This window comes from Coturnix japonica, chromosome Z (assembly GCF_054131305.1).
Source record: "Coturnix japonica strain WE chromosome Z, WE-NBRP24, whole genome shotgun sequence".
NCBI classification, from domain to species: Eukaryota; Metazoa; Chordata; class Aves; order Galliformes; family Phasianidae; genus Coturnix; species Coturnix japonica.
Window position 1 is genome coordinate 64,576,694 of NC_140702.1, and position 13,089 is coordinate 64,589,782.

At 38.5% G+C, this 13,089-nt stretch overlaps 1 protein-coding gene across 10 annotated transcripts in view; it reads right to left on the reverse strand.

The window, feature by feature from the left end:
• Positions 1–13,089, reverse strand: part of RAI14 (retinoic acid induced 14) — an 85,431-nt gene that overhangs the window by 6,091 nt on the left and 66,251 nt on the right. For 4 of the 10 annotated variants that reach the window (XM_015848303.3, XM_015848304.2, XM_085529894.1 and 1 more), the window contains exons 4-14: positions 12,956–13,044; positions 11,261–11,325; positions 8,941–8,998; positions 8,147–8,217; positions 6,915–7,021; positions 4,608–4,786; positions 3,573–3,601; positions 2,500–2,586; positions 1,803–1,880; positions 691–751; positions 232–350 (exon numbers count right to left, since the gene is read on the reverse strand). In XM_015848303.3, coding sequence (XP_015703789.2) covers positions 232–350; positions 691–751; positions 1,803–1,880; positions 2,500–2,586; positions 3,573–3,601; positions 4,608–4,786; positions 6,915–7,021; positions 8,147–8,217; positions 8,941–8,998; positions 11,261–11,325; positions 12,956–13,044 — 943 coding nt within the window. The remainder of the gene's footprint in view (positions 1–231; positions 351–690; positions 752–1,802; positions 1,881–2,499; positions 2,587–3,572; positions 3,602–4,607; positions 4,787–6,914; positions 7,022–8,146; positions 8,218–8,940; positions 8,999–11,260; positions 11,326–12,955; positions 13,045–13,089) is intronic. The other 6 variants (XM_015848305.3, XM_085529896.1, XM_015848307.3 and 3 more) reach the window with 3 other exon arrangements.

Consider the following 13,089-nt stretch of genomic DNA (forward strand, 5'->3'; position numbering starts at 1 on the left):
TTCTGCTAACACGATTCTTATCAGTGTATTTTAGAATGCAATTATTGTAGTAAACAAAGGTAAAAGTGAGAAGATCTAAACACTAATTCTAATCCTTCCAGAGCAGAGCACTTCCATGACCTTAACACCACAAGCTATTTTAACCTTCACAGCACATCTCTTTGAATTGGTTAGGAGCTCTTTTTCTGCTAAAAGACTGGCAGAGCATTACAACAGCACAAAACACCCTACCTGTAATTTGTCCTGGAGTTCCTTATTGTGTAATGTCAAAGAAGCGATTTTTGCTTGCATCAGCATGAGTAGATCTTGCTGTTCAGTTTCAGAACTCACATCCAACAAACTATCAGCACCTTTGGAGTGAAACAAAAAAAAAGATCCAAAACTTTTAAAGGCTGAACTGATCCCAGAGACAGACGGTTACTCTGCACTTCAAATTTAACAGTTTGTTTCCATGGCCACTAAGTGCAGTGAACAAATGGACATCTCCTCCAAAACGCGTGAGGTGAACAAGTACAAGGAAGTTTTCAGTGGGGAAGTGGCTGAGAAATTACAGAATGTTGCTCCAACACTTATTGGAGCCCACATCCTACGTGGAAAAGCACAGAGGATTTCTGACCAGATTTAAACTTTCCACGCAACATCGAAACACTTAATTAAATATGAAAATAAGAATTAAGCTTTATCATGTACCTGCAGTGCTGTCACTTAGTCTGTCTTTATTATCTTGAAGCAAGGAGCTGAAGTCTTCCTGCTGAGACATCAAAAGAAAATACTTTCACAGAAAGCAGATAAAAGTTGGACAGTTCACAGAAGATAAATATAGATACCATAAATCTTGCTGGAAGAAACCTGTCACAGGGGATTTCTTTTGTTTCTGGGGTCCTCTTTAATTGTGGCAGATGGCCAGTATTCATTAAATATTAATGATATTGGGTGAGCTGTCCCACAGATAGTTTGAAAAGCTGCAGACCCTGAGATAGATGACTGCAATATACTGCAGCGTATGTAAATAACACATCAGACAGCACACATTCTAGTATCTGACTGATGAGTTTCTGTGATGCGCCTCTGCTTTTTGCATCACGTAATCTCATGCACCTCACTGGTATTAGGTAATGAGCTCTCACACCATTAATACTTTCATAACCATATTCCTACACACTTCACTAGTTTATGAATTATTTTATTTACATATTCAGTAAACACTGAAGTAATCCACATCTGCTCTGTAAAATTACATGGAAATATGAGGATTGCTCTGAAAGTAATGCCTCCCATTTTCTTATGTTGGCTGATGATGTCATGAAAGTGTGGGTGCAGAAAAGATGTGTCACTGAATTCTTCCATAAGGAAAAAAGTGGCACGCACTGACATTCATTGGCACATAAACATTTAGAGCCCAAACAGGGGATGTGAGCACAGTGAGGTGGTGGGTGGCACGCTGCAGCAGTGGGGTCAGTGACAGTGGGTCACATCCGCTGGTGCAGACTTTTATGAGTGGGGCATGCAGGTGCTTGTTCACGGCTGGCAGACGCATAGGTAATGGTGGTGACTGTGTTGAAAAACAGTGTTTTGTAGATGTGAATCCATATACCGTGCTTTTTGTAACTGCTGTTGTTTCCACAGAAATAAATAGAAGGCATTACCTTCAAAGCAGCCCTTGTAGATTTGGATTCTTTCTCTTCCGAAAACTTAGCTAATTAATTCATGGACATTCTGCAGTCAACAAAATAAATTATTAAGGTAATACACTTTCTTCCCCCATACTTAGTAAGAACAAAGAACTTTGGTATCTTGCATACTTGGTCAGCAAAGAAAGCCTGTCCTTTTCCAGTCATAGGAGTTGAAGTTGATGAGCGTGGAGAGGACAAATCACTAAGCTGTAAAAGATTTTATATAAATAAGTATATGCATGCATTTATAGGAATAATCCTCCAATATGTGCTAAGTATAGAAATACACATGTGCACTAACACTTTTCCTTGCATTCAAGAAAACTCTTAAAACTCTGGGTAAGTTTCAAAGAACAGATTTAATTATTCAGTGCTCTTTTCTATCACTTTTCCAGAGTAGCTGTTGTAACAGATAAAGACTAACCTAAATGTGAAGCTGTATTTTGATACCATATAAATATGTTTCAGTATTTTACTGTCCTTTGTAAATATGCATATAAAAATGTGGATATATGCATACATAGATGTAAAAAATATAAAATTATTCACTTCTGCAACTCTACAAAACCACAAGACCTTCAACTTTGGATGGAAGAAGCACCTGTACAGTAAAACTTCTACTGTTGTATTCCAGACCATTCAACATTGTGAGCGATTTTCTCAGTCAACCTAACCAACACACGTCTTCATCTTAATGTCAGGAGAAACGCTCACAATATGGTTTATGCAGTAAGAGTGACAGAGCAAATTCAGCCCACATTATTCACGTAATGGCTAAAACACTCTCCATCCCCTGAAAGTATCTCAAGATCGGTCTTTTCTTTACCTGCATAGGACTGATAGGAGGAGGTGGGGCTTTGCGTTTTTTTGGAGTTCCACTTCTTTCTGAACTTAATTTAGAGCCTTGATCATGCTGAAAGTTCCACCAGCCAGAAAAGGTAAGTTTGTTAGTTTGGTTAGTAAAGTCTGAGCAAGTTGTTTTACAAATAATAATAATAATAATAGTAATATAATAAAATCCCACATTAATATCAACTTTAGCAGCTCATGCAGTTCCTTTTTCTTCTATGTAAAGACTATATCCTTATTAACACAAAAATATTAAATATGCCTGACAATAAGAATGTGTTCCCCTGTAATCCATGCTTCAGTGAAAACAAACAAGATTTAGTGAAAAAGCCAAGGCTGACAACAGGTTTAGCACTAGTGATCTCAGATAATCCTGTAAATTCATTCTTAGTCCAGTCATGCCATTCTTAACGATTACCATCTTCACTCTCCTTCAGCTTCTGCCTGAGCTCCCTGAAACACTGAACCTCCCCATTCAGAGAAAGAATGAGCCAACGTATCACATCCTCATGCAATTTCCAGCCACTAGCAGTTCTACAAGACACCTGCGCTACAAGACACCATGATAATGCATGTAAGAAATGTATTCAACTGTCTAAATCTGCTGAGAGTCTCTAAGATAGGTATCACTTGTATGATGCAACTAGGGACAGCCTTCAGTTATCTGCTTAGGAAACAAGAAAATTTTCCCTAGATCATTTTCTCTATGGTTTGAAGACACAGAGTTGAAAAGCCAAGCTCCTGCCTTACACATGAGAATGGTGGAATATATTCCAGGTACATATGTGCACACACACATGCATTTTCCCTCCCTTCTGTCACTGATGAGGACAGCTGCTGTTACAGGGGGAATCTAAACCTAAAAATGAATTTCCCGAAACACACTTCTTAAATAAGCAACAAAACATTTTCAGAGTAGTTACGGAGTAGTCACTGGCAGTACCTCTCACAGTGATATTTACCACTGCTACTAGTCAAGTCAGATAATATTTTTTCGTAAGTGACAACCCTGTATATCCCAAGTATTTTTAAGTCCGAAAGGATACATACCTGCTTTGCTTTTGTTGGTGATTTTGCATCTGTGAAGCAGAAAAAAGGCAGAAGTAAGAACAGTTACCAAAGTTACATTTCTAAACCATTTTCCAGCTTTGTGTCCCACACCAAAAATCTTGTTTCTTTTTTTGAATTTGTTTGAAACCTAAGCAGTATTTGAAAATTCCATTTATGTTTTATCCTGATATTCAGATACAGAATTCAAAGGATTGTGGTAATTCTGCTTCTATTATAGTCTTTCACCGTTCTTTACCTCAGCTTCCTATTTCAGAAATCTCTTACAACTTGACTGTAACACCCTCTCTACATTAGTTCCTTCTGAACTCATTCACCGAGGAACTGAATTTTTCAAATCATAAAGAAGATCTACTTCAAATTCTAAGCAATACCTTACCGTGCTTCTTCACCATCTCACCTTTTTTTTTTCTCTTCAGAACACCTCTTTCTGCCCTGCTGAATATTTTATCTCACGTTACATATTAACTGTAGGTAGCAAGTGTCACATCTTCCTGGTTTAGGACGCTTCAGCAAGACCATCATGAAGACAGCTTTTGATATTTGTGAGGAAGGATTGAGGGAACTGGGCTTGTTGAGCTTGCAAAAGTGAAGGCTCACTGTCACCTTCCAATACTTGAAGGGAGCATATAAACAGGAGGGGGAATGGCTGTTTATGAGGGTAGACAGGTGTAGGACAAGGGGGAATGGTTTTAAACTGATACGGGGGAGGTTTCGGTTGGATGTGAGGAGGAAGTTTTTCACACAGAGGGTGGTGATGCACTAGAACAGGCTGCCCAAGGAGGCTGTGGATGCCCCATCCCTGGAGGCATTCAAGGCCAGGCTGGATGTGGCTCTGGGCAGCCTGGTCTGGTGGTTGGTGACCCTGCACATAGCTGGGGGGTTGAAAGTAGATGATCTTTTTCCAGGCCATTCTATGATTCTATGAAGTTACTTCATGAAGTAAATTTGTTTGTTGCTGCACATAAAAGTAGCCAATTCAAAATGATAAACTGCAGTTCAGGATATCTTACGTACCCACATCCTGATTTATTTTTGATGACAACAGGTTCTGGATTCCCATATTCTCAGAGATCTTGGAGTAATGCAGGGCATTCTGTCCAAACACATCTACTAAACTGGTATCGGCACCTTTCTTAAGGAACACTTCCACCATGTTAAGGTTTCCAGCTTCACAAGCCATCATCAAAGCAGTTCTGGACAAAAGAAAAAATGTCAAGAGAAACTTCTGAAGCAGCAGCTTGTTTTCCAGGAGAAAAATGTGACAGTCATTGTGTAATGAAGACCAAGATTTTATCAGTAAGTGCCTTGAAATATACACGTAACCATCACCTCTCCACACAAACACTCTCCTACCCTTCCTTCCCCTTCCTTACATATTCCAGCTGATCCTTCTGCAAAAACCTGCTACACTTTGCACATGATTACAAACATTTTTAAAAATGGGTTTCTGAGTCTAAGAGTTGGCTGCAGAATAAAGTCAGATTATCAGATTTCACTGTGTTGCTCCAATTACAACACAAAGACTTCTGTTTCATCATTTCTCTCCTTTTCACATGTTGCTTTTAGGCAGAAGAGAGGTATTAGTCCAGAAGCCAAACCAATTTCACCAGACTCTTAGCTGGGACTGTTAAGTGAGTTTCACCATAAGTCTTGCCCTATTTTTTAAGAAAAACACTAAAAAAAATTCTCCTTAGAACACAACCAGTGCCCTCTCAAACACAGGGCAGCCACACAGCGCCAGATCCTACAGCGGGCATAACATACAGGAATGTTTGCCTAAAAGGCTTTATCTCTTTTTCTCATTGACTTGCAGGGATCATAAGATACATACAGAATAATTACAGACAGAAAATTCCACTTTCAAACATGAGCTAATATTGCTTTCCCATCACAGCATAATTCTCCTTTTTCCATGCAAATACATACCAAATAGGCTGGCCAAATACATTGGCAAATACATATGAAACTAAAAGTTACTACAGTGATAATGTTTGCTGGATCTTAAGACAGTCAGTTAAACACACTGTTTATAACAGTGAGCCCTGACAAAGCGATGGCTGTTGCAGTACTGTGTAAAAAAGTAACTTGGACAACAGTTCTAAAGGGATAGTTTCAGATTAACAAAATAACCAGGTTAGTCTGGACAAGAGAGGGGATTGATCATTTTCAAACATTTTCCCTTTCCCCTTCCATTAAGAAACCTGATTTTTCATGAAAAATATAAACATTTTTGTGAACAGCAGGTGCCAGAGTAGTCGCTCTCCTTGCTGTTAGGATAGGGTGAATTAAAGTGGTACATTCCATGTTACATGTTTTGTCTTGCTTGCGCACACTGTACTTTGCACTTACCTATAACAGAAATTCCCTCATCCACTCTAGCTACAAACTGCTAAAGCTGTCTGTTGATTGTATGCAAGCTAGTGAGGGAAAGGTCCCGCAGCAGGTAACACCTCAAGTTCAAAGTACCAGTGAGGCCATTCAAACCAACCAAGAAGACAAAGAGGTTTTCTTTAACCAACTTAGAACAAACAGTGGACTAATAAAACTTTGAACTCATACCAACTAAGCTAAGCCCAGTCTTATCCTCTCACGTGTTTGTGAAGAACAGTATGGGTACTGTATCACATAATAAGAATAGCCACTACTTGTAGGTGCCAAGTGTTCTCAGCATCCTGCTCTACCTTTTCAGTTTCACCAAATATTTATGGAACTTTGTCAGTATCATCAAAACAAGTGCATTTTTTCCACAATAAGAATGTTCTAATTTAAAACCCATGTTCTGAAATACCAGAAGTCTATGACATACTGTATGTCTATTAATGCAACAAGTTCCTAAATGGCATCTTTTAAGAAGACAGCATCTCCACTATATAGCTTTACTACATTTTTTCTTGCTGCTGTGGCTGTGTTAGAAATGAGAGCTCCTCGTGGATGTCACTCCCAAGTAAGAGGTTAGGATTTAAGTCAATGAAACTAATCAGGCCAAGAACAGGGAGAGCAGCACTGAAAACATGAGACACATGCAAAGTAATGTGTGGATAACTGCTGTCATTCAGATTCTTCTAGGAATGATTTTAAAATGGGATTTGCTACTCTGGTAACCCAAGAAAAAACTTACAGGCCACCTCGTTTTAGAGTTACTGAGTTTCTGTTTTGCTTTTCTCATTGGGCAGAATTACATAAGCCTTCACAACAATGTCTAGTACTACTGTTCTATATTACTGGGGACACTATTTCCTGTAATGACTATTTTAGGTAGGGAGCTTCGTTTGACAGTCAGCCTCAGGAAAGAATTAACACGGTGATGTTAATCTTCTGTACCTTCCATTTTTATCCCTTGTGTTGATGTCTGCTCCATGATCCAGAAGGTATTTACAGACTTCTGTATGGCCATTTTGGACTGCAAGCAGCAGAGGTATGTTCCCATCCTAGGAATGCATTTAAAGAAACCATAAACAATAATTTGACAACTTACAAATACAATTCTGAGGTTTAAAGGTCAGATACAAACTTTTCTTCTACACAGCACAAACAAGGCATTGTATATTTTTTCTCGTGTATCATAAACGTAGCTGGGTTTATTTAATCCCTTCCTGGAGCACGGGGGATGGATCCACTCAGCAAAACACTGAGAACAGGAATGCTCTTTGCTGTCTGTACTCAATTTTCTGTTTGCTTAGTGCTACAACACAGTGATTTTGGAACTGTACAATACCTATGGATATCTCCACAGCAAAAGGATAACCTTAACTAAGTACTAGGCAAAACCACAACATTTCACATAATCATGGAACAACTGCAGTTTTGGAAGACACGTTCATTAAGCATCTGGTGTTTCTTCCTCTTGGTCTTCAGTCAAATGTAAGGCAAACTTCACATTACGGTACACTGCTCAGACACTTGTCCAAGCAGGTTTTAAGTGTGTCCCAGGACAGAGAAAACATGATGTCCCTCCATCCTATTTCCAGTGCCTCATCACCTGTATGGTAAGAATTATTTTCTTCCTTCACACATAAATGGAATTTCCCAACTAGCTCCACTGCCCAAACTACAAGATCATCTAGTCCAACCATCCTCCCTTTACCATACCTACAGAAAACCACTAATAAACCACATCTCCTAGCTCCCTATCCAGACACCTCTTGAATGCTGCCAGGGATGGCGACTCCACCACCTCCCTGGGCAGCCATCCCAGTGCCTGACAACTCTCTGAGAGAAAAAGTTCCTTCTTATGTCCAGTCTAAACCTCATCTGATACAACTTGTGGCCATTTCCTCGGATCCTGTTTGTTGCCTGGGAGAAGAGGCCAAACCCCTCCTCATCACAATCCAAATTAATTCTAGCTACTTCAAGACTCTTGCAATTTAACTAGCAGCAAACCTTGCCACTCGTGTGTTAAAGTGAAGTGCTGTGCTATGGAAAGCCATGAAAGCCCCTTGTCAGAGAAATTCAAAATGAAATAGAAGAACAGTAGTAGTTTCAACTGCAGTACTTGAACTTGATTGAAGTGGAGGGCAGTAAAAGCTTTGGGAAAAGCACAAAGAGGTACGTACCAAATCTTTGATGTTAATTGGAGATTTGTGTTCGCAGAGAAGCTGAACTGCCTGAAGACAACCACATGTGGCTAAAAGAAGTAAAAAACATGAAAATCCATTAAACTTCATTTTTTGAAATTTGTGTTCTGCACACACACTTGCAATACTGAAGCATTACAGTGGGGTTCAACAAAAACAAATTAAACTGTACTTCTCTATTTTTAAGAAAGAAGGAAAGAAAGACAAACATGATGAAAAGCAAGCTGTATGCGGAAACAAAACCAACAATTACAGTCCAAACTAACATGAGAACATATAATCTTTAAACACTGAAATCAGAATCAGCCTAGTCTTACTTTTTAAGTCTTTCAATAGCTTTGCACTTGCAAGAGTGTATTCACTGGCTGCAATTAACTGAAATATTCAGAGCATTTATCTAGAAGTATCTAGAATTCGTCATCTATGAGAATGGATATGCAACAGTCAGCTACTCAAATCTTCAATTAATCAATAATATACTAATTTTACAAAAGTAAGTAAATTTTCATTGCCAGATTAAAGAGTGAGGGTGTTTCAAAAAGTGTTGATATTAAGTTGGAATTAAAATCAGAAGATTAGTAAAAGAAAGCAGGCAAACATTAAAAGAAAGAGAGGGAGAAAGGGAAATGACAGAGCAGAAATAAAGCCAGCTTTAATATAGTTTACCCTTCTGTCCGCTATTTTTCCCATCAGTGAAAAGCTCTACCATATCAAGAGCTGAGAATATCAAGCATAACAAAACAAACAGCACATGCTTTCAACACAGAAGTTACCTGCATAATGTAAAGCTGTTTTCCCACAGTTATCAGTGCTGTATACAGAACATTTATACTGTGCAGTTCAGAAAGGAGGAAACAAAACAAAACAAAACACATTAGAGAAATGTAAAAAAATAAAATAGAAAATAATTTTGGAACAATTCATATTCAAAAACCAAGAAGCTAAGAATCTGACTTCCGTACCTTAGAAAAGCTTCTTATTTTACATTTCACTAAGAGATAGAGCAAACTTATTCTAAGGCAATTAGTCCCAGTTTGTTCCTGTTAAAGCAAGGAACACTTTGTTTTCATTTGTAAGATCGAAAGCATCTACAACCCAGTTACATTTTGTAGTATTTTAAGCCACGTGCTACTACTTGTCAAGCTAGGCTTTGAAGCACTAAACATAAAAATACCAAATTACAAATCTTTATCCAGACTTACTTTGGTACAGAAAATTTTAGTTTATGGCAAATGAAGATATCACACTGAAATCATAGATTTCTGAAATGAAATATTATGTATTCTGACTTTCAGGTCAGCATCACCTCCCGTACTTTCTTGATTTCCCAGGTAAACAGTTTCATGTAAAACACCAAATTTTATATTAAAAATACATCAAGATTCATCCTGTGTAAAACAATTATTTCCACTAAGACAAGACAATTCTTACACGTAGAAAGAGCTTTTATGACAAAGCCAGTCAACAGAAGCAACAGAGCATTCCAAAGAGCACGAGAGCATTTTCCAAGAGCACTGGAGAGTACTAACAAAGAGTTTGCACTTACAAACTTGTTTAGAAATGCACTTTTTAATAAAATTAACAAAATATCAACAAAGGCTCTCCCTGGTTGTAGCTGTCGGGTAAATGGGCAGCAAATATCTGGTACTAAATTAAGCACATTCATCTGCTGCATTGATTGTATGCTGCTGCATGCGATACAATTAATGACAGCTTGATGTCACTGTTTATGCTCAAAATGGGTTTACTCTAGAATTAGATTTTTCTAATGAAACGCCAAAGCAGAAAATCCCCTTGCTTAATGATAACCTCTTCCAAGTGTGCAAGAACAGCTGAAGTAGTGATGTCAGTAAATAAAATGAGTGGGAATCAGATAAACTGGAACCCATACGGTAAGAGACACTCAGAGAGATCAGTCACAACTTAACTGGAGAGCCCGGAAGCAACCAGAGGAAAACAATTCTGAGGCTGAGATCCAGGATCGAATTTCCTTCTGTACCACTGCACTCATTCAGTGTTATTTCGTAGGCTCATTATTTCATCCAAATTCTTTGTCACAGTCTTATTGATAAATCTACATTCCTAAAGATATGACCCACTACTCTGATCACCCCGATGACCAGAATTTACCTGTCTATCTGAAATGGAGATGGAGTTCCCTTCTTGTTTGCTAACACACAACTTCAGTGTTAATGTCAGAAGAATCTTCTCTTCCTCCTCTCTTCCATTTTTCTTGGCTTTTTCTCACCCACTTTTCCCTACTCCCTTCATAATCTTTCACTGTCCTCTGACTCCTTTCACTGAGGATTTGAATATTTCCATATTTTAGTATCCAAACTACTTTGGTTTCTTTCCCTTTGACTCAACAAATATTTCCATGGTCAACAATGGTTTATTTTGTATAGCACAGAGAGAAAACATTCTGGTCGTTCAATATCAAAGTCCCATTAAAAATGAAGAATTCTTTTTCCCCGTGTCTCTTACATATCACCTACTTCCAACCCATGCAGCCACACAGACTAAAGCTGGCAAATGACAAGCAGCAACCTGCTTCAGATCCAGTCTTTCCATGTTGGAGCCACTGCACAGGGAAAACTGAAACTGTGGACCACTCAGAGGAGAAACCACACTGTTTTATATCATCTACCTACACAGTGCCTAAAATGTCTTAAACTCAATAGCATCTATCAATTGCGGGAAAAAAGGACAACGAAACAGGAGTGTGATGCAGACTATGAATATGCCTCCTGACGCTAGGCAGGCATACAACATAGGCCTCATAAACTAGAGACATGAACTTTATATTTGCAGTTATCTTAAGGCAATGATAAGATAAAGGGACAGAGAGGCTGTTGATGCTCCGTCCCTGGAGGTATTCAAGGCTGAGTTGGGTGGTATCCTGGACAACCTGATCTAGTGCTTGATCTAGTGGTTGGCAATCCTGCCCATGGCAGTTGGTTAGAACCAGATTATCTTTGAGGTCCCTTCCATCCCAAGCCATTATACGATTCTATGATTAGCTGGAAATGCATCAATATCCAGTGAAGAACCACCAAAGAAAAAAAATCAAAATAAGTTTACTTTTTACTTTACCTGAAGTAACCTCTTAATGCAGTCAAGGTGGCTGTTCTTCACTGCAAGATGTAAAGCACTGTGCCCTAAATCAACAAATGCAAAGCAAAGTTAGTATTCAGTCACTCAAACACTGGAATAAACTCTTCCATAACTACGGCAAGATTTTTAATTGACCATCAACACATGAAAGTATGGACAAATAAAATAAAGTCCTACATCAAGCGGAATATAGTTACAGCAGACTATTGTTCAGGCAGGGAACAGGACAATCTTAATGTCTACTTTCAGATACAGTAATGACACAATCTTTGTGACAGACCCTGCCTCCTTTTTAGAGGTGTCTGCATTACATTTTTTTCCCTTCAAATTAAAAAGGAACCCATTTTGAAGAGCAAAATTCACCAGCTACCACTATGACAAATTTGTATCATCCACAGAATTCACACATCTAAAGACTCAGGACACATGACTACTTCATTTTGCATTTAACAGGCTCCTCTTCCTACTAATTTACTTAGCATCTATGAGCTCATATTTAGCAATATCAGTGCAATACAGTGATTTTCTATTGATTTATGATTAAAGATTTCACAATCTACCCTCTAGTTCCTTCTTACATAACTCCTGAAAAATTTCAAAGGCCAAAGACAGTGGAAGACTAGGTTTTCTGTACAAGCACAAAAGAAGGAGTTAAGATTTAGTAATCAGTACAGACTGTAGATCCACTTACGACAGAACCCCACATTAAATAATGAGACATTAGCAGAAATGGCATTACCTAAGAAATGCAGGGTTGACACTCTCAGGAGTGAGCAGGCAACCTGCTATTATCCAAGTGACTAATAAATCTTGAGGCAAGATGAAGTACGAATTCTGAATAATAGTCCATGTCAGGTGTGTATATTCTCTTATCATTACATTTAATCTGAATGTTTCTTCCAGTATCACAGATGCTTTCTTGCAGAGGCATACAATTTCTGTTTATGACAAATTCACTCAGGCTGCAAGCAATGGCTAAAACAGACCCAGTGAACCCAACATTTACTTATCACTACAAGATACACAGAATACTGACACCTCATTTAGGTGATTCTGATAGACAAGAAACGTTGGGCACAGACCACAGATGGGTCAACTGAAGTCTATTAAAGAAGAGTTTGCCAGTTTCAAATTCAGCTCTCATCCTTCTCCTAGCAGAGTACTAATTAAGGCACATGACTTTTGAGGGCTGAAGCAGCACGCTTAATAGTTCTGAGCTCAGTTTGGCCTGTATCAGCAATTTTCACTCATATGTCACAATCCTGAGGAAACTGCAACTTCAGTACAGTTAAATGGGGTTAATAGCTTGGATACACATAAAAGCAACACACAAGATCTTGATTTAATCTATGCAAAGCCTTAAATGAAATGACCAAAAAGTTGGGAGGGGAGAGGGGGCAGGCAGGGAAGAGACAAGGGGAATTATAATAATATCAACAGCAATCATTACTAAAATTAACTGTTTTGCAATTACTGGAGTCAGCTATAAATGCTGACATTTATAGTATATGGGCTTAAGATCTGTATTCTACATGCAGTAAAGCAAGTATGTCCAAACTGCAAAGGTTATGATGTGCTGTGAATTGGAGGGAGCAGCGTTGTCAAATTTGCACACCAAGATTTATAGGCAAATGAAGCATATTGTATTGTATATGTAGGTTCACAGAGACGTACCTGCACCATCCTGGGCTGTCACATCTGCACCATGCGTCACCATAATCCTGAGGCATTCTGCATGTCCTTTTGTGGCTGCCAGGTGAAAACTGGAAGAGAGTATTTATATGACACTTTTCTGATTCTAAGATCTT